This window comes from Spinacia oleracea, chromosome 1 (assembly GCF_020520425.1).
Source record: "Spinacia oleracea cultivar Varoflay chromosome 1, BTI_SOV_V1, whole genome shotgun sequence".
Taxonomy (NCBI): Eukaryota; Viridiplantae; Streptophyta; class Magnoliopsida; order Caryophyllales; family Amaranthaceae; genus Spinacia; species Spinacia oleracea.
This window is the reverse complement of record NC_079487.1, coordinates 91,257,434-91,282,051: the sequence shown is the minus strand read 5'-3', so window position 1 is coordinate 91,282,051 and position 24,618 is coordinate 91,257,434. Positions and strand designations below refer to the sequence as shown.

General features: G+C 36.9%; 2 protein-coding genes across 4 annotated transcripts; one reads left to right on the top strand and one right to left on the bottom strand.

Annotated features, from left to right (window-relative positions):
• The first annotated feature begins 646 nt into the window (after positions 1–646).
• On the top strand, positions 647–15,482 carry LOC110776355 (alpha-N-acetylglucosaminidase). Of its 2 annotated transcripts, XM_021980911.2 has the most exons (19): positions 647–1,070; positions 2,353–2,426; positions 2,548–2,759; positions 3,295–3,416; positions 3,862–3,947; positions 4,970–5,064; positions 5,222–5,303; positions 5,486–5,592; positions 6,389–6,419; positions 11,088–11,205; positions 11,705–11,755; positions 11,984–12,093; positions 12,175–12,277; positions 12,368–12,466; positions 12,734–12,844; positions 13,830–14,077; positions 14,407–14,644; positions 14,744–14,822; positions 15,036–15,482. In XM_021980911.2, exons 1-19 carry the CDS (start codon positions 843–845, stop codon positions 15,269–15,271), a joined length of 2,430 nt encoding a protein of 809 aa, XP_021836603.1. In that variant the 5' UTR covers positions 647–842; the 3' UTR covers positions 15,272–15,482. The 2 variants fall into 2 exon arrangements, with proteins under 2 accessions (XP_021836603.1, XP_056692093.1); XM_056836115.1 differs by lacking the exon at positions 647–1,070 and having other exon boundaries at positions 2,537–2,759.
• Positions 15,471–22,221, bottom strand: LOC110776356 (polyamine oxidase 1). Of its 2 annotated transcripts, none has more exons than XM_021980912.2 (10): positions 22,066–22,221; positions 21,731–21,980; positions 21,490–21,597; positions 21,313–21,374; positions 20,719–20,873; positions 18,611–18,754; positions 17,634–17,783; positions 16,406–16,660; positions 16,133–16,214; positions 15,471–16,040 (listed from the first exon to the last, which is right to left on the bottom strand). In XM_021980912.2, exons 1-10 carry the CDS (start codon positions 22,115–22,117, stop codon positions 15,826–15,828), a joined length of 1,473 nt encoding a protein of 490 aa, XP_021836604.1. In that variant the 5' UTR covers positions 22,118–22,221; the 3' UTR covers positions 15,471–15,825. The 2 variants fall into 2 exon arrangements, with proteins under 2 accessions (XP_021836604.1, XP_056692102.1); XM_056836124.1 differs by having other exon boundaries at positions 15,861–16,060.
• Positions 22,222–24,618: the final 2,397 nt, after the last annotated feature.

Genomic DNA, 24,618 nt, shown 5'->3' with positions numbered 1-24,618 from the left:
CCAGATCAGAAACGATAAAACGAATATGACAATTTCCAAGATAATAATTAGCTAAAAATAGGTACTTCCCTGAGAATTTCGAAGGATTAGAGCAACTCAAGCAAGCAAAGGCCGCCGAACTCGTCAACCAAGAAAAACCAAACGATGGATTGGGCAAGATGGAGTAGCAAGGATTCTCAATTAAGATTAAATCCATTAAAAGTGAATTTCCCTCATAATTACAGACGGAGAAACCAAGGCCGCCGCCCAAGAAGAAAATCTCAACCCTCAGATTAAGATCCAAAGGTGGAGAAAAAGAGACTGAAAATATCTCTTCATTAATCTCAATTAAAAAGGCATTAATGTAGGAAGTAGGGTAATAATTACCCTGTAAACTAGAGGAGCTTTTCTGGTTTTGGATTTGGAGAGCAAATCGAACAAAATCAAGGTTCAACAATGGATGCGAAAGAGAGGGGAAGGAGGCGGATGAACCGAGGTGTAGGGGGCTAGGGTTTGTTTTGTTCTTTGGAATCTCATATGGCTTTTTTTTCTTTTTTCTTTTTTCTCTTTCTCTCTCTAAGTTTCTTTTTTTCTCTCATAGGTGCTCACATGTATTTTAAAAATGATACCGAATGGAAGCTAGATCCCAAATGTTGTATTTTCTCCTTTTTTTTGTTTTTTTTTTTTTTAAGAGACCAACTTCATAATTTTCGTTGACCAAGAGGATAAGAATCGAGACACGCAGCCTTTGAGTTCAGTTAAATGTCTTGGTCTTCAAAAATGATGCATTTGACTTGTTACACTACTTAATTACACAGTGTTGATGAACTCTGTTGGATATCTGGGGTAATCTGTAATCAATCATGTACAATTTCAAAACGTTATTTCCAATTTTAGTTGTGATTTTGATCTTCAAAACATGCCCATCTGTTAATTCATCTCAAAATTACCAAGAACCAATTAAGGCCATAATCAACCGTTTAGATTCTCAACGATCATCTCCAACAGTTCAGCAAAATGCAGCTAAATCCCTTCTTCATAGATTGTTACCTTCTCACTCCTCCAGCTTCATTTTCAACATCATTTCAAAGGTATCATCTCTTTTTTACTATTTATTTTCCGGGTTTCGTAAAGATTTTGCCTTTTAATTATTAGTAGCTGTATTTTTTGTACTGATCTTTAGGGTTTACTAGTTTGTCTATCTTGGAATAAATTGCTATTTGAATTTATCAAGGTTTCATCTTTGTTTTAAATTTGTGTTTTTTGGGTCCAAATGAACCACAAGGGTATTACAAATTACAAATGGGGGAGGGGATTTCAACCTACTACCTATCTGTCCTATCATAATTTTGTGGGTTTTATAGGTCTGGGCTGTGGTGATTATTGTTAGAGATCGTTTGAGCTTTTAGTGTTGATCAATCTAAGTTTGACCAATCTATTGAGCTATGTACCCTGCTGTCTTATCTGCATAATGTGCTTTGCCCCCTTCCGCTTCTTTGATGCATTGTTTTTTTTTCTATCTTGAATAACTTGGTTTTGTTGCCAAGAAATTAAGGAAGGGTGATTAACTCTCTCATGTGCTCTTGCAAGATGATGCTCAGTTGTTCTTAACCAAAACTAGTTGTGGGTTAACTTTTCTCAAGCTTTTTCTAGCAGCGCTTTGTTGTGAGCACCAATGGCTGTTTTCTTGTCTAATTGCCAATGTTAGCTGTTAGTGTGATTAGTAATAATTACTCTTTTACTTTTTTAATTAAGTTGTGATGCCATTAGTGAATCTTATGGATTGCATAATCTTTTAGGTGTCCTTTGGTACATATATTTAGGAGTTTATTCTATAAATTTATGGATCGCATAATCTTTTTCTGGAACCTTTAGTCCGTGAATTTGTGTGAGCTTGGAATACAGAATACTTTCTTTAGCAGTCTGGTTGTCTAAGTATGTTTGTGTGTAAAGTTGTCTATGTGTACCCACTACAAAATTATGCATAAATTAGAGATGGATTTTGAGACGGATACAATAAACGTCTCAAAATTGAGACGGATTACTAAAATTTCATCTCTAAATTAAAATTGAGATGGAATTGTATATAGAGTTTCAAAAATTCCGTCTCAAATTTGTAATGGATACGCAAGAATTCCGTCTCGAATATTTTTGAGACGCCCTCTATAGAGACGCCCTACTTTCGTCTCAAATCCGTCTCTAAGCATCATTTTGAAACGGATTTGGACTATATAGAGACGAAATTTCTCGTCTCTATAAAACAATTATTTTGTAGTGACCTTACAATCAATATATTGCTTCTCAAATTGTGTGAGGATTGCAATATTGCTGATATACGTATTGTATTAACATAATCTTATTTTCATGTACTAGGATGTTTGTGGTGGGGAGAGTTGCTTTTGGATTGAAAACTACAACAAATCGAGCAGGCATGGGCCACAGATAGTGTAAGTAAAACACAAGTATTGCTGTGAATTTCTATATCACATTTTCGTTAACTTTTCTGATATCCTCCCCCATTTTTTCTTCTATTGGCGTGACATGTAAATGTGCCTAGTCATCTTTCAGGATAAAGGGTACCACCGCCGTGGAAATAGCTTCTGGCCTTCACTGGTATTTGAAGTATTTGTGTGGTGCACATATTTCATGGGAGAAGACTGGAGGTGTTCAGATGGCTTCTATTCCAGATCCGGGATCACTTCCTTTGGTTAAAGATGGGGGATTGGTCTTTAAACGCCCAGTTCCATGGAATTATTATCAAAATGTTGTTACTTCAAGTTGTGAGTGTTATTCTTCTATCCATGGTTATTTCTACTGTTGTCATCCTCAATATTTCTGTAGATTTGTTAACATGCCAATCCCTCAAATATGAAACAGGAACTTGCCTATTTTGAGAGTGGAAGTTAGATATTTTTTGTTTCTTTTTGCATTTTATTCTGTGGCTTTTAAACGATTAACAAATTTTATGTAGATGGCTGTTGGATGCAATTCACCTAGTTGCTTATTGTTAGCAGTTGAATTCTCACACCAAATTTGTAATTAGTAGGGAAGCAGTGGACATCAAACAATGATTTTAAGTGCTTGGTTGGTCGACATTGTTAATTGAATCATTACCGTAGTTACAACTTGCCATTAGGTTTCTCTACTTCTAAAAGATACTCTACTAATTCTATTTCATGTTTGTCTCTGTCGTTTCTTGTATGCACCGTCATTGTTTGAACTCAAATTTCAGTTTCTCACTTTCACCTTCTTCAGTTATTTTCATTTTTTATTTGTGTGTGTGTATGTCAACGAATTGGCTTTTCGGTTTTGTAGATTCCTTTGTCTGGTGGGATTGGAAAAGATGGGAGAAGGAGATTGACTGGATGGCTCTTCAAGGTATTAACTTGCCTTTAGCTTTTACTGGACAAGAAGCTATTTGGCAGAAAGTCTTTGTGGTGAGTATCTGCATTAGTTTCCTATTGCATTTGGTTAATGCCTGATGGTTGATACATGCATAATTGGGCCAACTTGTTGGGGAAGGTTGCATAGCTACCTCAAAGTAGCCAACAATCTAATATAAATGTAGCCTTTCTCGCATGGATAGTTGGATACTTGATAATCTGGCATACCATAGTAGCCAAACTCATAGGCAAGTTGAGGATTGATTGGGTTGTTGGTTTCTGTGCGCCCTTTGTGTTTCACAATTTTACTGCTAAATGTTTGACTACCAATGTACACAACCTCAGATCACTTAGCCAAACTCCAATAAGCTATGCACGCATAGTTTGACTATTTGAAAGCATTTGAAGCATCATTGCTTCGTTCAAAGAATTATAGTTAAGTAGAGTAACACATAATTGTAATATTTGTTGTCTCCTTTGTTTACTATCGTGGTTGCAGGACTTCAATGTCAGTAAAGAGGATCTGAATGATTTTTTTAGTGGACCTGCCTTCCTTGCTTGGGCACGCATGGGAAACCTACATGGGTCAGTACATGATTATTGCAACTCATTCCTTTACTCTTTGGCTCCGTTTGGTTTGGTGTAAAACATTTTCATTGTAAAATGTTTTTCCATGGAAAATTTTTTTCAAGGAAAACACAATTCCAAACTAGTTTTCCTTTGTTTGGTTCCTTAGAAGAAAATGGGAGAAGATGGTGAAGATTGAGGGGAGAAAGGAGAGGGAAGTAAGGAGGAGAGAAGGAAAAGTGGTTTTCCTCCCTTTTAAATGGAAAAGGGTTTTCCATCTTTGAGGGAGCTATGGAAAATTGTTTTCCATCCCTTGCCCACCAAACAACGTAAAATGATTGAAAAAGGAAAAATCGTTTTCCATGAAAATGTTTTACACCTTACCAAATGGAGCCTTTATGCATATCAAGTAGAAAGAAGTGCTCACGGCAGCCTTAACACATTGAATGCTATTATTTTGCCCAAGTTGGATATATTCTCTCTTGAGAATACATTACAGACACCTTTAAAATCGATTTATCCATCAGATATATCACCTTTTTCATCTGGCCTTTGTTAATTCCATGTGTGTGAGTTGTGGCATAATTGTCTGCAAGTAGATTTTGTGCTATCAATGACTGCTATTTCGGACGCAAATATACAATCTTCATGACCCTGGAAGATTGTTTGGGAAAAATCTCTTGCTTCCTTTGCCCACAAAGGTGCTAACAATCAAATTACATCAACAATACTAGGAAGAATAACTAAATACAGGTAGCAGAAACAAGGAAAAGAAATCTGAAATATTAGTTATGAAGTATATAACTTTGTTATAAAAGAGTAATGAGTTTGCTATGAGGCTTTGGTTGGATGGTCAACTGGTGTCGCATTTATACTTGGCACTTGGCAGGCTATAAGTTCATCTTGACCTTACTGTTCTTAATGATTCAAGTAGCTAATTTAAATATAATTTGTATCAGCAATTTTTCTGATGACAAGCCATGATGGGTCTGACACATATTGCTTTGATCTCTAACAGCCGAATTACTATGATGTAACAGCTGGGGTGGACCATTACCGCAAAATTGGTTAGATCATCAATTGGCCTTGCAGAAGCAGATATTATCCCGTATGTTGGAGCTAGGAATGACCCCTGGTATATTTCAATCAGACCCCATATTTTGTTACCACCAAAACTTTGAGAAAAATTAATTTCATAAACAAGTGATATATGTGTATTAAAGTACTGCTACTGTCAGGTAAATTTGATTTCAGAATTCAGATTGATCTGATGAAATATTTCCTTATTTCAGTCTTGCCTTCATTTTCTGGAAATGTACCTGCAGCGCTGAGAAAAATTTACCCGTTATCAAATATAACCAGGCTGGGGAACTGGTATTCACTTCTCTTACATCTTCCCTGTGTATTTAATGCAATGGTGCAAGCACTTCCTCTCTAGTTGCCTACTGATTGTTGAATATCTCAGTTAAATAGTTCGATAAATCCATTAGTTTAAAAAGGAAGTTATGTTCAATTGACGGATTGGATCATAACTCTGTCCTGCACTTTTATTCCAGGAATACTGTTAGTGGTGACCCCAGATGGTGCTGTACTTTTCTTTTAGATCCTTCTGATCCATTATTTGTCCAGCTTGGCGAGGCCTTTATTAAGAAGCAGATTAAAGGTGAGCTGTCTTTTTCTTACTTAACAAAGTATTGTGTGTTAGACATATTAAGAGTTATGGAGTGCATTGATGATAGAATGACATAATTTTCGGTAATGTTGTTTTGAAGTTTCTCTTATGGTAATATATTTTTGTAGAAGCCTTAAAAGTTAATAATATGAGGCCTCGGAAAGGTACTCTGGGAAAGACTGACACACGAGGGTCCAAGTATTGTTAACAATCTACATAGCCATACATGTTACCACCGCTTTGATAATCACCAGTACCTGAAAATGATAGAGCTCGTGTAGGATCATGATTTATTTTTGTGGATGAGGTGTGATTGATAAACCTTGAAAAAGATGTAAGAGGGGAAAAACAGGTTGGGGCACCTCTTCCTTTTGATGGTAGGCCATGTTCATTTTGAACTTTGGCAATGACACAATTTGATATTACATCCACATTACGTTTTACCCACAGTCCCACACTAGGAGTTCGTGGTCTCTATGTCCATGAATCAATGGGCCAGATTGAAGGTTCATAATTGAGCTATGGATCACATTGAAGGAGAGTTGGGTCAAATGATTGGCTGACTGTGTAGGTTTTATTTAAAATTTGGGGTTTTAGTTGTCCAATTTACGTGTGTTACCACAAAAGCTGATGACTACAGTGGAAATATTGTTCGGGAAGTTTCTATACACGGTTTCTGTGTTTAAATAGACAGATCATAGTGGTGTGCTTTGTTTTATCAGTTATTGTTTTCCGAACTTCAATTAAATGATGAGCTTATTGGTTTTCATCCTTTCTCCTTTTACAGAATATGGAGATGTGACTGACATATACAACTGGTAAATGATCATTTACATTTTTTACGTCTAGTATTTCGACTATTTCCATTAAGGCTGTGTTTGGTTTGGTGTAAAACGTTTTCATTGTAAAATGATTTTCCATGAAAAACACTTTCCAAGGGAAAACAAATTCCAAACTAGTTTTCCTTTGTTTGGTTCCTTAAGGAAAATGGGAGAAGATGGTGAAGATTGAGGGGAAGAAAAGAGAGGGAGGTAGGAGGAAAGGAGGGAAAGTGGTTTTCCTCCCTTTCAAATGGAAAAGCTTTTTCCACCTTTGAGGAGTTATGGAAAATTGTTTTCCATCCCCTGTCCAACCAAACGACGTAAAATGATTGAAAAGGGGAAAATCGTTTTCCATGAAAACGTTTTACACCCTACCAAACGGAGCCTAAGGATTAGTCTCATCTAGTCCTTTCAGCTGTTATAGTTGCAGATATTATTCATTTGAAGTTTAGGTAGTTGTAAATCCGGGTCCCGAAAATTGCTGAAATTGAAAAAAAGGGTGCATTAATATGTGAGACAATTGTGACTTTTTCGGACTCGAGAAGGTGAAGTCCGGATGATTTCCATGGACCCCATTAGGTTATAGGAGACATATCGGGTAGTTAGAATCATCTAATGTACTCCCTCCGTACTTTAAAAAGAGATACACTTTGACCGTCACGTAGTTTTAGGAGAGTGAGTTGAATATATTAAAATAAGATGAAAGTGGGGTAGTGGGTGAATTATTTATTATAGTAAAAAGATGATGTGAGTAAGTGTGGGGACCACTAGAAAGAGAGAAATGTTTAATATAATGGAAGTGGAGACCAAAAATGTCAAAAAAGAAAAGTGTATCTTTTTTTAAAATACATCCGTTTAAGGAAAATGTATCTCTTTTTAAAATACAGAGGGAGTAGCTCTTAAGTAGTAACAATTTAGTCGGTCTCCTTACAAACCTAATTTTTTAAAATCAAAGTCATTCTGAGACTTTGGGTGTTTATCCAAACAACCTTACACGACGTGGAATGCATTCCTCTGAATTTTAGAAATTTTCGAGACCAGGTCCAATAATCTCCAAAATTTTACAAAGTTGTGTATTATCGCTTTCATATAATCGTGATTTTTTAGGACCCCCAATTCCCCAAATGCTTTTCATGGACCCATTAGGTCCCAATAGACATGTTGGGTCGTTAGAGCAATCAAATTCAAGTCTTAAAGAAAATTTAGTGGTTTTCTTACAAAGAAAATTTTGTTGAATCAAGTCCATTCTGAAACGACCAACTAGTGGGTGTTTATGTTTCCAAAAATGACCAACGGATGCATCTGCCTAAAATTCGAGAATTTTCGAGATTAAGTCTTTGAAATCTCCAAAATTGGCCAAAACGGATGACTTCATATTTGGAACAGACGTGACTTTTTCAGGCTCGAGAAAATTAGAGGACCGGATCCTTTTCATGGACCCCGTTAGGTCCCGAGAGACATATTGGGTCGTTAGAACCATCTAATTCAACTCTTAAATGACATTTTAGTCAGTTTTTCTTACATGCTAATCTATACCTAGTATTTAAAAAAGAAAACCATAGATGATTAGATGACACATGTAACATTCATCTTTCATCCATAATTTTTTTTTCTTTCCAATTTTTCTTTTTGTTAGTTTGCTATACGAATTATTTTACAGCTTCAACATTTCTTTCACGTCGTCTTCCTCATTCAAGATCAATTTACCATTTAATTCATATATCCACTCCATCTCCCTCTTTAACACTCAATATTATTTAACCATCTAACTTATATATTTTAATTTTTAACTTTCAAATTTCACCTATATAACTGCTTGTTCGTTGAACGGGTTCAAAAGCTAGTTTTGTTAAATGAATATTACTCGATACTTTATGTGACCAACTAATAGGTGTTTACGATTCCAAACAACCCTATATAACCAATTGATGCCTTCATATTTGAAATAACGGTTTTTTCACCATATACCCTTGACTTTTTCATTAATTTAGCTTATACCTTCGTGTTTTTAATAATTCACCATATACTCCCGAGATTTTAAAAAATTCACGATTTTCCCTTAATGACTAACGTTGTCGAGTTTCCATTAGTTTACACCATCTTATCTCTCCACCTTCATCATCCGTTTTATCATTTTTTTTCCTATCTCATTTTTACTTCACCGATCACCACCAACATAATTTTGGGAGGCTTCCTCTTTCCACTATCCCCCGACTTTACTTCTTCCTCACCATCCCTCTCAATCTCCACTTCTCCTTTACGTTTCTGCTCATGGATGCCCAAATCCTAGCCAGCCAAACCGTCCCAAAACTGCTAACAACTACCCTCCTTGGTTTGGCTTTCTCTCTCCTCTAGGTGCGGCCTCAAAGTAGTGTTGTTGCTAGTCACAGGTCCCCACTGCCGCCTTGTCGGAGTTGCGGGTTGCTGCCCTCACTGCCGCCGCACCAAACCCCGCGGTCAGTGCTTCTCTTGCGGTGCCACACTCCTCTATTCTTCCTCCTCTCTCTCTTAGTTCAAACTGATTTTGTTATTGATTTTGATGTTAATTGTTGTTATTTGAGTGATTTGTAAGCTCACAACTTTTTGTAAGCTCACAACTTTTTGTAAGCTCACAACTATCAAATTTCACTTTGAGGAGGCCCGAGCAACAAAAAGTTATTTCCATTAAACTGAAATTAGATCAAACTTATCTGGTTGATGAACTGATTGATGAACAATTGTTGTGTCGTGGACACCCACTGTCCTAAAAGACAATTCCGCGCTACCTCCGGTGCAATAGAGAAGAATGCGGTCGCCCTCTAGGATTAGCGCAACGCCGACTTTTTGTGCACTCACAAAACCGGATGGAGCAAGAACATATGCCCAAAACCGAGAGTAATTTTGTGTGAGAGAGAAATGTGTGTTTTGATTTTCTAGAAAAGTGTTTGAATAGTTTCTGCAAAAACAATTAAGGTTGTAACAGCCAAAAACGGAAATCATGAAGGTTGTAACGGACGCAGTTAATGGTAATTAATCTAACGGTTAAGTAATCAATATAGATTCCCGTAACAGAGACTTAACCAAAACAGTCCGGTACCAAGTATCCATTAGGTGATTTAGGTCTCCGGAGACATATTGGGTCGTTAGAACCATGTAATTCATCTCTTAAATGACATTTTAGTCGATTTTCTTACAAGCTAGTTTTGTTGAATGATGGTCATTCCTATACTTCACGTGACCAACTAGTGGGTATTTATGGGTCCAAACAACCTTATATGACTAACGGATGCCTTTGGCCGAATTTTAAGAGCCTCCGAACCGAGTCATGGAAAGCTCCAGAATTGGCCAAAACTGGTATTAACCTTCATTTCTGGAACAATAGTGACCTTTTCAGACCCGATAACAATAGAGGTCTGGTAGCTTTCCATGGACCACATTAGGTTCTGGGAGACATATTGGGCCATTAAAACCAATCTAATTCAACTCTTAAAATGAGATTTTAGTCGGTTTTCTTACAAAGTAAATTCATTGAATCAAGACCATTCCGATACTTTACGTTACCAACTGTTGGGTATTTATAGTTCCAAACAACCTTATACCCCTGGATTTGGGTGTTTTGGGTCCGAGTTCCGAAAATCTCCAAAATTGGTCAGAATAGTATATTTTAAGCAATTGTGACTTTTTCGGACCCGAGAAGATAAGAGGTCAAAATGCTTTTCATGGACCATATTATTTCTCGGGAGACATATTAGGTCGTTAAAACCATGTAATTCAGCTCCTAAATGATATTTTATCCGCTTCCTTACAAAACTAATGTTGTTGCATCAAAGCCAATTTTGGAACAATTGTGTCTTTTGGAACCCATTAGGTTACGATTTCCCCTTAATGACTAATGTTGTCAAGTTTCCATTAGTTTACACCATCTTTTCTAGTGACCAACTTTATGTCAACTGGGTGGTGACCAACTTTATGTGATCAACTAGTGGGTGTTTATGGTTTCAAACAACTTTATATGACCAGCAGATGCATTCGCTCAAATTTTGGGAGTTTTGGAGTCGGAGACCGGAAATTTCCATGATTGGCCGAATGATAGCCTTCATATTTGGAACAATTATGACTTTTTTGGAACCGATGCGGTTAGAGGTCCAAATACTTTCCATATACCTCACTAGGTCCAGGAAACTTAATGGGTCGTTAGAACCATCTAATTCAGCTCTTAAATGACATTTTAAGCGATTTTCTTACAAAGTTAAGTTTGTTGAATCAATATCGTTTGGATACGTTATTTGACCAACTAATGGGTGTTTAGGGTTCCAAATAACCTTATATGACCCCTGATGAATTCCATAGAAATCTCAAAAATTGGACATACAGTGCATGCCTTCATACTTGGGACAATTGTGACTTTTTCGGACCCAAGCAAGTTAGAGGTACGAAACTACGTATGATTTCCATGGACTCCATTAGTTCTCAGGATTGTTTGAACCATCTAATTCAGCTCTATAATTTTGTTGAATCTAGGCTATTCCAAGACATTGCATGACCAACTAGTAGTTGTTTAAGGTTCCGGACAACCTTATATGACCCCCGTATGCATTTCCCTGAATTTCCAGAGTTTCCTTGAGTTGTAATTTCGCATTATTTTATCTTCTGAGTGTTCGCTTTTTAATAATTTTACATGGACAGTGACACTTTTAATGAAAACTCTCCACCCACTGATGATCCGACTTATATATCATCACTTGGGGCTGCTGTTTATGAAGCAATGGCCAAAGGTGATAAGCATGCTGTGTGGCTTATGCAGGTAATTCCCTTTTATTCTTCAATATCCAATATCCCCAGTTTTGGTCCCTACTTACCCCCTTCTTTTTTGTCTGGATGATATTGGACTGGTTGTTGAAACTAGATTTCAAATTTTCAATAATGAAAAATGATTAACTGCATATTTTGAAATCTTGAATACTTGAGCTATGCAATCCACATAATTTGACCGCAGGACTAAGTTCATTGCTAAATCCTCTTGCAAATGTAAAGTCATCCATGGAATGTATTAATAAAATCATATACCTCCTACCACCCCCCTCTGTACATGGTTTTTTGGGTCTTTCATCTAAATCCAGGGAATTTTGATGCTAATGACCAATTTTATATGAACTTGTCATTTACCTGTATCATCATGTAGTCTTAAATCAATAATTGCACTCAAATTTGAACATCACGAAAGGCTTATTTTTACCCATGGATTGCTGCCTTTGCTTCTACTCTGCTATTAAATATACAATCCCTTTTTCTTCTGTTTGCAGGGATGGCTCTTCTATTCAGATTCTAAGTTTTGGAAGCCTCCTCAAATGGAAGTATGTATTGTTCTTAAATTAAATTTCTCTTTTCTAAAGGTTTTCTTTCGGCTGTTCATTATTACTGGATGATCTGTTATGAACGTTTTTTACTTTAACTTGCACTGTTGTTCTTGTACCTTGTTGAATACGAGGACTTTGTTTGATGACGTTATCAAACATAAAAATCAATGCATTTGCTGATATCTCTTTTTATTGATTGTTGACACTTGCTTATTTTCAATGTAGGCTCTTCTTCATTCTGTTCCCAAAGGGAAGATGGTAGTTCTTGATCTATTTGCTGATGTCAAACCTGTATGGGAGACATCGTCTCAGTTCTATGACACTCCTTATATCTGGTAAGTGGTTACTAACCTAATTACACTGCGCGAGTCATCACCATCAGTGAGTTGTTGTAAGATTGTTAATTTGTTTACCAGGTGCATGCTTCACAACTTTGGTGGAAACATTGAAATGTATGGCGTACTGGACTCAATATCTTCAGGGCCGGTTGATGCTCGAATTAGTGAAAATTCAACAATGGTAGGAATTGTACAATGTGATATGTTCACATACATTCAGTTCTATGGATGAAGAACTGAAGTTATTATATGTTTGAAACTTTTCATCTAGGTTGGTGTTGGTATGTGCATGGAAGGAATCGAGCACAATCCAGTTGTTTATGAGCTCATGTCTGAGATGGCCTATCGAAATGAGAAAGTTGAACTTGTGGTAGGTAAATGGAAATGATCATATGATTGGTCTGTACTTACAGATAAAGTTGAGTGCACCTGATTTAAGTGGTGTTTAAAGGATTAAGTTGTGCATTTTTATGTAAATTTTTTATTTAACTTCTGCTGACAGCTAGGTTCCTTGTAACTCTCATAATAAAGGCAAGTGTACGCGTGTAAATGTGCTCTTGTGAAACGCTTAATTCACATAAGAAAGTCATTCAGAAAGTGCTTAATTCACAATATTTACTATGTGTTCTTCACACAGGAATGGATCAAAACTTATTCTCATAGGCGCTATGGTAAAGCTACTCATCAGCTGGAGACGGCCTGGGAAATTCTTTACCACACTATTTACAACTGTACAGATGGAGTTGCTGTAAGTTCCGTGACTTCTGTTTAGCTGAATATGCTGATACGAGTAGTATATTTCCCTTTATACCTATTAATGTGGGGCGCCTGGCAGTTTTCGCCTTTATTGTTCTCCTGATACTGTATTATCATCTACTTCCTCCATTTCAAAAAAAATTGCAACACTTTTAGTTTTGCCACTATTTATACACCAACTTTGACCATATATTTTTACAAAAGCAAATGCTATAAAGTCGAATGTCGTTGAATTGATTTATTATATGCTTTCATAAAATTAAATTTTAAGATCTTTTTAGAAAAAGATAATTAGAGATAATTATGGTAAAAGTTTTACCTTGGGAAAGTTGCAATTTTTTTGAAATAGAGGAAGTATTTTTGTTTAGGAAATCTATTACCTCGATTAAGGGGAGTGGCCTCCAACAGAATTTTGAGGGACTGTACGCGTAGGCCATATGTAGGCATGTGAATTGAAATTTTACAGTTGAAAAATAGCAAATTGAGTACAAGCACAAGAAAGTTTAAAAGAAATTGTGAAGATATTATGTAAAAGTAAAACTAAGCAAAAATTACTACTATTTTGCTTGTATTATCCTTTGCCCATGGAGCTGAAAGCCTGAAAGAGTAATTGTTAATACTATTTCAACTTCGGGTTCCGACGGGCCTAATTTAAAATGGAAATTTGAACTTTGAGTGCATCTTGTCTTATGGGAAGCTGAACACATTCCAATTTAAGGTTCTGATTGGAACAACCTCTTTGTTTTTGTAGGGGCTGCTTAGGGCGAGTCTCATTTGAGGCATTAGGGTAATGATTGTGGTTTTATACGTTACCACGTAAATCTGTTTGCCATAAAATAAAATAAAAATTCTCCAGTATTGGAAAACCTTAATCCACTGATGTAATGCTGAGCAGTATATGAGATATCACCCATTTTTTCACTAATCTTTACTCCGTATTTGTATTTAAATTTATTGTTTTCTTTCTTTTTGGGTAGGATCACAACAAGGATTATATTGTTGAGTTTCCTGACTGGGATCCTGTAAAAAACACAAAACTGGATGGAATCAGAGATTATCAGAAACACAGTCTTTCCATCTTACACAGAAGCATGAGGCATTCTTTGCTTGAGTCAGGGCCTTCCCTTCCATTGCCACATTTGTGGTATCCAACTGAGGAAGTTGTCAAGGCTTTACGTCTATTTATTGATGCTGGGAAGGATCTTGTTGGAAGTTCTACTTTTAGGTATGTTACAATCTTTCCGTTGAAATATCAGCTTGCTAATTGTGGAAATTAAAAACAGAAGTGGAAAGAAAAGTTATTTGGTAACATAAAAAAACTTTTCTCCGTCTAAGCAAGACATAAAATTACTTGCATATAATTCAAATATTTTGTACTTGTGCATTACAGTCAAATTCACAGGGATGCTTTCTTCAGTGGTGCTTTTAAATTAAATTTTGTGTGGAGTGGTTCAGTTTTTGAGAGTTGCTACTTTAAGTAGATGGTATAAACCACGGATTAAAAGTAGATGATACCAGCTGCATATATATAACTTGGGCTTTTGACGGTTTTAGGTATGATTTGGTTGATTTGAGTCGGCAAGCACTTTCAAAGCTAGCAAACGATGCATACCTGAAAGCTGTGACTGGTTTTCAGCACAAAGATTTGAAGGCATTAGTTATTTACAGCCAGAAGTTTATTGAGCTCATCAAAGACATAGATGAAGTTCTTGCTTCTGATGAAAATTTTCTTCTTGGGACTTGGTTAGATAGTGCAAAGAGGTTGGCTTCAAATCCTAAGGAGATGAGACAGGTCAGAAGTACTCTGTAGTGTATTTTTGTTCATTAATTTCTTGATAACCAAGATCTCTTACACTGTTATTGTTTCAATGCAATTTCTGTTTTGATGCAGTATGAGTGGAATGCAAGGACTCAAATCACAATGTGGTTTGATACAACAGAAACCAATCAAAGCAAGCTTCACGACTATGGTAAAAACTAGTATTTCTCTCTTCTTCTTTTGTTGATTCAGTAGTATTTGTGTCCCAACTCCAACCGCCCAAAGGTTCAACCCCAACCTCTAGGTTACTGTTAGAGGGTCTGACCTTAATGGTTGAGCTTCAAAATAATATATCTTATGTTTAATATTGAGTGGTTGGTGTGGGCTCTTACATATTATCCTCTTGTTCAACTTGTCTGTTTAGCAAATAAATTCTGGAGTGGGCTGCTGGAAGACTACTATCTTCCTCGTGCATCGACATATTTCGATCATCTCAGGAAATCCTTGCAAGATAATGAGATATTCAGGATTGATGTATGGAGAAAAGATTGGATATCCTATTCAAATAAATGGCAATCTGATACAAAGATATATCCTGTTAAGGGTCGAGGAGATGCTCTTTCTATAGCAACTAGGATGTATCAAAAATACTTCAGCTAGGACCTCGCTTTTTGTTGTAACAACCTACCATATGCTTATAACTTCAATTCTGTTTGTTTCTGTCAGTTATATATGCAAATGTAAATTGAGTGGGAAAATAATCAATCTTTTCCATTTAATAGGTGAATGTTAGAACAGAATGGTACATAACTGTATTTTATGCTTTCAGATTTATGAATAATAAAGAACTAAGACAATATTCACATTTGTATTAGCATTTGTATTAAAATGTCACCTTGTAGTTTTCAACGTAACTAATGTTCATACAATAACAAAGTTACCTTGGGGTAACCACATACATAATACAAAACTAGTCAACTCTACCCAAAATCACTTGAATCAATCATCTTTACTCCTATCTAAATATCACCAAATCTGAATAATATACTGTTTCACTTAATCAAATTAGACTTTATATAATTATACATCAAATATGCACACAGCTCCCGTTTCCCGAGTCACTATTTTTCAATTTTAACTTATGCCTTGTGCACCTGAGCCTGCCCTGCTGTTCATTTGAATCCAACTAATTCTTCAGTGATTGGTCCATTTAGTCATAAGATGGCTTCTGGCAATCCTAGGTTACTGCCGAGGAATATTTGCCTAGGCAACTCGTACTTATGAAGGTTTGACACTTTCTCAGTTTGAGATAATGTCAAAGATCCTGTTAATGCTAGCAAGGGCTCTAATAGAAAAGGTTGACTACTGTCACTTTTTCTTCCCTTTTCTATCGTCATTTCTTGCAACAAAGCATTTGCACTGTCAATACCTGTTTGTCATCACCAGAAACTATGTCCAAATTAGACTACCACATTACACTGCATCAAGTAGGATTACGATATCAAATTTCATAGCATTTACCTGCGAGATATCCTCCATGAACGTAGCCATTAAACCTCTCACTTGTATGCTCTCCTGAGAAAAAGATGCGTCCTACTGGATCCTGTGCCAACCAAAAAAAACAGTGAATGAGCTAATTTGTTTACAGCCATTTCACCAACTGAGATTCACTGGAAATAGCACCAGTTGTGTTCTTCAAATATAATGTCACCTTATTACGGAGTATGAACAAGAAGAATAAATGTAGATTACAACAGGAAATGCAGTCTAATCTGTACAAGAACATTCAAGTACCTTAAGGTCTCGTGCAAGTTTATTGTTGGAAATAATTGGGTAATTGCTATAGCTGCCCCTCTGAAATCTGTTATTCCACCAGCGAGGAACAAGTATGTCTGTCGCATATGGTATGTCAGACCCAAACATATCACTAAGAACTTCCATGGCTTCTCTGAGAGTCTCTTCGTCAGCTTGAGCCTCAACACGTTTGGACTCACCATTTGTTAATGTTACAACAAGGATATTAGATCCTGGATAGGCATTATCCATGTGCTGTTGACAATTAAGGCAATACATAAGCAAGTAGCTTAGGTCAGATTTGGAGATACTCGGAACATTTGAAACAGAAAAATGTATCGAGCCATTAATGGTAGCATCTTGGTGTTTTGTCAAACATCAATAAACTACAACACCACGGATGAAAATGATAGGCATAGGCAATTTCATTCAAATTGTCCACAGGAAGTCGCGTGCACTAGTTGAATATGTTTAGTGAAGTTCTACACCTTGGTTGCCAAGATTATGCATCATTGGCCTATAAAATGAAACTACGTAAAAACTACGGACTGACTTTCAAAGCACACAGTTAACTTCACCTATACCAAGAACAAATAGCCGAATATAGCCTTGGACAGGGTACACAGGCCAGAGCAACGCACTGTACCACAAGATAGGAGCAGCATCAAAAGCTAAAAAGAAAACATCAAAACACTAATTACTTCAACATGAAAAACTAATTTCTTTCAACATCACAATCTATATCGTTTAAAGGGTTTGTCTGATATCTAAAACACCAAAAGTCATGCCGTAATTTGTGGCAGACTCCTAGTTTATAAGTCATGTAGTACAACCTTATTTTTCTTGTTCATTGTGCGAGTCAGTTTGTGATTTGTTGAGAAGAATCCTTGCATCAGGAGTCAGTAAAATAATGATTTATAGGGGGTGGATCCTCTATTCAAATGATCAAAAGTAATCAAGGGCAATCAGACATTCCACGAAACCAAACTGCTAATCCTTTTTCATGGCATATGAAGCCATAAAAACTTAAAAGTTCATCAAAAGACCCCACCATGTTAATATCTTTGTGACTAAATAAAAGACGATCTATTGATCTTGAATGATTTAATTGTGAAAAGGACAAAATGCAGAGCGCACCAACACACCGCTTTATGTAAATTTTATATGCCGCAATAAAATATAGAAGAAAGAAGATTCACTAGCTAGATACAGAAAATCTCAAGCACACCTGCCAGAATGTGTAGTAGCCTCTCCTCTCATGTGCATATATGAAAAACTCTTTCTCTAGTCCAGAGGGCCAAAACTTATATGGGAACTTGAGGAAGATTTTTGTATATACCATCACGTCACATTTCTCAATGGCTTCTGTCTTCCACCTCTGCTTCAAATGTATAAAGAATCATTATATAAGAGAAATACACCACCACGCCAATGACGTAAAAACAATATCTGTTTTACAAAAGGAAATTAACACGTTAACTTCTTTACATTACTTCGTTTCACAATCACCAACCAAAGTTTTGGCCGTTAATCACTCAGTTAAAATAATTTAGAGTTTAAACCCCCTATTTCCCAAATAAGCAAATTACTTGTATGTGATAAGTTCATGCACTATAATGAGATAATTGTATCTATCTCACAGATTTCTGGGTCCACAGAGCTGGCCAGAATGCCTTCATGTTTACCAACAAGATAATGTTAGTCTTTTGAGTGGTCCAATTCTCAATACTAGTTTGGTGCTCCCACCAAATTCCTGTACCCTCGTATCATAAATCAATATGAACTTTAATGTTTTAAATACATTTTCAACTTAGTGATGAATGATTGCAATGATCACTGGTTATAATCAGCTGTAAAGTAGTCAAGGCTATTCTTACAGGCGCTACTAGAGTCCTAGGAAACCTTCAGATTGCTAAAATACCGTGAACAATAAAAAACTCTTGACTTTTTCAAGTTGTGTTACGGCTGTTACCACTTGCTACTCCTATCGTGAGTGCATATATCGTGATGTAGTAAGATCTAAAAGGACTAGAATCAAATGTCAGATACTAGGCAAGTCCACAGCAAAATGCAGCCTAGTATCCTTGCAGTGATCTAGGTCCGATATGAAAAAATGTAAACAACTAAACATCATGTAAAAATAAATGAGTAGTCCTATAATATACATTTGTATACGTAAAACACAAGAATATAGATGATACGTACTGGTAAAGGTGGCCGAAAAGAAATTAGATCGCTTTGGAGTACGCCAATGCTAACTGACAAAACTAAGTAATTAGCCTCGTAGATGGAACCATCTTCTGTTTTGACGGTAACGCCGCTCCTCGAGTTTTGTATTTCCCGAACAACCTGCCCAATTTCCAAATCCATGTTCAAAACCTAAAGAGCTAGCTTGAGATGATAAGACTAGTACATTATAAAATTCTTATGGACCAATTCCCCACCAGCAAAAATAAAATTGCATTACCCATAGAATTCAAGCGACCACGACTGCAGTAATCATCACATACTCAATAGTGCAATTTATTAACAAGAATTGTTTATGTTTTTGGCTATGACCCCTCCTTGAATCAGTGGGAGCTTTTCCATAATTAAAGTACACCACAAAGTTGAATCTTGAGTTACCTCAAAATTGTACTAAAGAAGAAGATCAAGTGCATCTATATTCCATTGTTTCTTATTTAGCCTCGTACTTTATTAGTAGTATTACGTAAAAATTTTGTCTAGACTGAGTGAAGATGAGGGGGGAAAAAAGGTCATAAATACGGAGTACAATAGTTTTTTTATGCGCCAGCGGCTAATGACAGTGTGGGGGTGGGTTGCCAGCCCTTAACCCTGAGGGTCAATTTATCATTGTCCTAATCCTACAGACCTCATTCATTTAAGAAAAGGAGGAAGTCTTCTTCAGCTTGCATGTTTTTTTAGTTTGATTTTGACGTTTGATTATACTCCGTACTATTAGTAGCTAACTAGTTGTATTGTAACCTTTTATAACATACAAATATGGGCAAATCTTAGTGCAGGGAAGCTGGGCCTACCAAGAAAACAACAACTGAAGCGAGTCAAGATGAAAATCATCACAATTCATTACTGTATGATTAGGAATCACAATATGGATAGGTCAAACAAGGCTCTATTTTATTGGGTCATGAAAATAGGAAAAGGAAGATTGATTTAATCGAATAATTTGATGTGGGCATGTGCAAATCTGCAAAATTAAATGATGGTCAACAATCAAAGACACCACCAACCCAGCTAGTTACAGGCCTTACAGCCTACTACAACAAATTTCATTTTCAGACAACAAACCAGATCTTTTAATCCATGCATAAACCTAGCTAATATGACAAATATCTTAGCTGCATCAATTCAGTGTTATCTAATTTGCAGTGCACTTGATAAGTGGAATGTAACACCTAATTATGTAGCCCAGACGTGTTCCAACATACCAACACACGACTCGGGGTGGGGGGGGGGGGGGGGGGGGGGGGGGTGGGGTGGGGAGGGGGCATCGTGATTCGTATATGGTAACACTATGTCATACCTAACATTAACCTGGTCTTTATGTACAACACTGTACAAAATGAGCTTCGATTACCAAATAGGACATGGTCAAGTTGTCACTTTTAACACTTCTTACTAAATATGACATAATTAAGAAAGATCCGTGACAAAATCAATTTATTATGGAGTATCATATTATCTTCATAGTCATAGTCGTCATCATCACTATGTGGCATTAATTTTTTAATTTTTTTGGCAAGCTTTGTGGCATTATTATTGGTTCTATGTTTTGCTAATCTAAAGTCAAAACCAAACAGAAATGATACTAGTATTTGAAAGCTAAGGGAGCTGCATGACATGGGTGATAGTAAAAAGAACAGGCAATATAAAATTGTATCAGATGATACATACAGGAAATACAGCCTAAAACAGCAAATCAAGTACTGTTTATTGAATTGATCACTTTCCCCAATTACGAAAAAAACAAACACAGATCCATAAACAACAAAAACACAACTTTAACAAAGATACTACGTATCATTATCTTACAACGCCACCCAGCTAAGAACCGAAACATGCAAAAGAAAACTAAACTAGTTTCAGAGTTTTATCTGTGTTCTAGTTGACAAAACTTAAACGACTTATTTCATTCTTATTTAACAAAACGTGTTAAAAATATTAAAGGAAAGATAATACTTCATTATATACAATGTTCAATTTTAAAATCAATCATGTCATATATATGACTCATATGGCTGTCAATTAATAAAATTGTTCTATATTTCGAAAAACTAACAATTAAAAAATACCGTGTTCAGTTTAAGCCGATTATCCAATAACTCGCCATCAGAAGTCAATAGGAACGTTTCAGCCATCTTGTACAACAAATACTCGTACCCTCTTTCATCAGCAACCAGATATTCCCTTTCTCCAAAATCAACATATGTTGATATTGGTTCCACCTCTGCAATCAACAACACCCCATTTCATTTTCACCTCACTTTTTTCCAATCAATTATGTTAAAAATCATTATAAAAATTCCCTTTAACTCGTGCAATCATAGATAAGTTTAATTGTCATATCAAATTAAAAAGTAGGTGCACAAAAAGAAAATGAAATATGTTTGTATAATTATTAGCGGAGTATCATCCCCTAATCCCTATTCCAGTCACTATCCGACTTGTTTATTATATACCCGAGTGCCCCATCGACTCCATGTTCATGGTACAACATATCCGTAGTCCTTTTTTGCTCATTTGGGCTCTTCCAAACGAGCAAATGTGCAAAGAAAAACTAATAGTCTTGAGTGTATGTAAAACCCGGATGTATAATTCTAATCACCTATCAGTCTATCACATCCAGTACATAAAAAAATCCCAAAAATAAGAAGAAAAAAACTCACCGGCCATTTCAAAATCATGGAGGATGAAATCAATTGCCAATTCTATTGGTGTTTTCGGCGAACTGCTCAATAAAATTTAAACGAATTAGAAAATTGAAAACTATATCCTTCAGTATACATTATTCAATAATCGTAAAATCAATCAATAAAATTAAAAAAGATTTACTCCGAAATTACTTGGGAGGCTCATTCGTGTTATCAGCTTCATTGTTGAGTCGTTGAATCGCCGAGTCAACCGCTTTATTGTACGAATCAGCAGCAATTCCACTCGGAAATATCTTCCCACTGCGAAATAAATATCAAAAGTCAATTCATGAAACCAGGAAAAATAATTAAATTAAATTCCATGAATTCCAGCTTCAAATCTTCTTAATTTTGTCTAATGCAAGGGTTTAAGTAGGAGAGAGAAAATTCGGACCCTCGGTCATAGATATTATAGCGAGCATTACTATAATCGGAGAAGCAAGTGCGTAAACCGGCCCGGTTGGCGAGTTCCCAGACTGGGTTCGTCTCATTACCCCCGACGCCGGCAATCCAACCGGCGCCGAGTTCGACCGGAACTCCAGAGAAATGTTCTTTCCGAATTCGACCACCGATTCTGTCGGAAGCTTCGAGAATGACGATATCTTCAACGCCATTATCGGCGAGTTGCTTCGCCGCGGATATACCTAGGAGAAAAACAGAGGAGAATGACAAAATTATAGGAGAAATTTGAAGATGGATTATACAAAAACAGGACAAAGATATTTTTACCTGAGATTCCAGCGCCGATAATGATCGCCGAACTACGTTTTGTGGAATCCATGAAGAGAGAAAGAAGAGAAAGAGAAAGGTTCAGTTTGAGGTGAGACTGAGAGAGGACGCGGGGGTGCTAAAACAGCGGGAGTCGGTTTATATAGTTTGTTTTCGTTTTTTTCGTTTTCTTTTTTAATTTTGAGAGGTGAAGGGGCCTACTATGAAAATTACAAATATTAAGAGGCGCAAAGGGATAGACTTGATAATATACGAGGCAATTCAGAAGTTATTTCATTTAGGGGTTGTTTGATTCACACGGGCTAAACAGAACAGAATCAAGAATGGGATTGAAGGGGAAGGGAAATGAAACCCTTTGATTTAAAAAGTTGTTGAGATGTTTTTATTCATTTTTCATCCATCTTCTCTCTCACGGCCTTCTCTTGCTCCCTCTGCCGCCCGCCGCCCTCCCTCTGCCGCCCACCCGACCGCCTTCTCTTGCTTCCTCCGCTGCCATGCCTCCGCCTTCTCTTGCTCCCTCTGTCGCCCTCCCTCTACCTCTTATTTTCTCACAATTGTATGGATGAATTTGATGTTTAAAGGTTCTAATTCGACTATGGAATCCTCAAATCTGAAGATTCCATAGCCGAATTTGACCATTTCAAGACATGATTTATACAAAAAAGGTAATTTCATTCTAATTCTTGTTTTTTCTTCAAATTTTTAGGGTTGTGGTGGATTTCGGGGTGGTGGTGGTGGTTGTGGGTGGTGGTGGTGGTGGTGGGTCTGGGGGTGGTGGTGATGGGTCTGGGGGTGGTGGCGGGTTTGAGGGTGGTTGCGGGTAGTGGTGGTTGAGTATGGTAAGATCTGTGTGGGGTGGTGCAGGTGGCTAGGTGGTGGTTCAGGTGACATTTTGGTGTTATAAGGTTGGTCAAGGTTAGTTGAATGGTGGTCAACGTTTTTGAGAAGTGTTGGGGGAATGGGAATGGAAAAGCCTAGGGGTGATCAGAGTAGAACCTTGAGAAAATGTGTCATTCACCCAAGGTGCATTAAGTCTAATACTAAGGTTCAGATTAATTACGAACAATTAATTCAGTGAGATCAAGTGATCGGAACAGCTAGCTGGAGCAATGCTTCCGATCAGTGAGTTCTAATCTATATTAGGCTCACAGCTTACTCTTGACTAAACCTATAAGGTCACACCAATGGCATGTAACAGATCACTAGGTTAAATGAATCGGAAATTCATTTAATAGCTTTTCGGGAATTAGTTCGGAAAAACATAATATACGATACGACCTTGCATCGGAATCGTATATTGTATCGCGAATATTCGTAAGCTGGGAGAAACGAATAATCGTATCGTACGACGGTGATTCGTCGTGTACGATAAGATAAATAATCGCCGTAAGACATTAGTTGCGAATACGAGTCGCAAGGGAGTTGTCGGCCCGTCGAGCCAAGCGCACATGCGCGCAAGGCCCAACGAGCCAGCGAGCTCGCGTGCATCAAGCAAGCCAGTCCGCGGCACAACATGTGCGCGCACAAAGGGCAGCAGGCAGCGAGCATAGCAAGCAAAGGCCCGCGGCCCATTGCTGCTGCTCGGCTGTTGTGGGCTTCGGCCACGGCTGGGCTAGCGTGTGAGTGTGTGCATGTGTGTGGCCGGTCAAGGCCTTGTGTCTTGGCCGGATACACAAATATAACCTAAGAATTATATTCTACCTCTCTCAGTTGTTTTTCCCAATCAGAAAACCTAATTCTAATATTACGTAGTTTCAGTTTTTCTCTCTACACAAAACTGTTCTTCCCAAAAATCAAACACTCTTGAATATTGTCTAAGCTACGATTATCTAGACAGATCTGAACGTGTCTGTGAACCAAATAGAGGAACGACAATTGGAGTTCTTTGTTCGTGTTCTTTGATACTAAACTCGGGAAAACACGCTTTGAATGTAAGTTTGCTTAATCTGTGCTTTATACATGTTTCCTGGCTTTGGGGATTGTTCCGCACATGTTATATGTATTTAACTGTATTCCCCTACAGAACCGTAGAAGGTTTTTGGGGTAACCCAAAATGAAATTGGATAAAAAGAATGGTGAAACATGCTAAACAAACAATAACAAAGGGAATGGTATCAGTTCATTCCCATTCCCTTTCCCTTTCCTGAAGACCCCTATCCAAACGCCCTAAAAATTTATTTAAATTTTATAGGCGAAGAAAACGTCTTGTTAATTGACCTTGATTTCTCAACTCGAGTTGAGCATCACTCTATAAGTAAATTAATTAAGCTTGATACTATTTGTAAGAGTTTGTTCCCAAAAATAGTGTATACATATGGTTATATGGACAACCCAACTTATAATTTAGTGTTTGTGGAAGACATGGTCGCATGTTGGTTCGTGAACTAGATACATAACTAAAATAAAAATAAAATACGAAGTACTCCGTAATATGTTTTTTCAAAATCTTTTTAATATTGATAGGTTGTCGTACACCCGTCAAAAATAAAATCCTAACGAAACCTCCTAACAATGTAGTAGGGTAAGCAGGGTTGAATCCACAGAGAGATGGCT

What these genes read in the sequence shown, in the direction of transcription:
- LOC110776355 (XM_021980911.2), top strand. Translation starts at nt 843, where the DNA reads ATGTACAATTTCAAAACGTTATTTCCAATTTTAGTTGTGATTTTGATC. An exon ending in ATCCTAAGGAGATGAGACAG is followed by an intron (nt 14,645 to 14,743) that starts GTCAGAAGTACT and finishes GTTTTGATGCAG; the next exon opens with TATGAGTGGAATGCAAGGAC. An exon ending in AAGCAAGCTTCACGACTATG is followed by an intron (nt 14,823 to 15,035) that starts GTAAAAACTAGT and finishes TTGTCTGTTTAG; the next exon opens with CAAATAAATTCTGGAGTGGG.
- LOC110776356 (XM_021980912.2), bottom strand. Translation starts at nt 22,117, where the DNA reads ATGGATTCCACAAAACGTAGTTCGGCGATCATTATCGGCGCTGGAATC. An exon ending in TATAATATCTATGACCGAGG is followed by an intron (nt 21,598 to 21,730) that starts GTCCGAATTTTC and finishes TTTATTTCGCAG; the next exon opens with TGGGAAGATATTTCCGAGTG. An exon ending in TCATGGAGGATATCTCGCAG is followed by an intron (nt 16,041 to 16,132) that starts GTAAATGCTATG and finishes GATGACAAACAG; the next exon opens with GTATTGACAGTGCAAATGCT.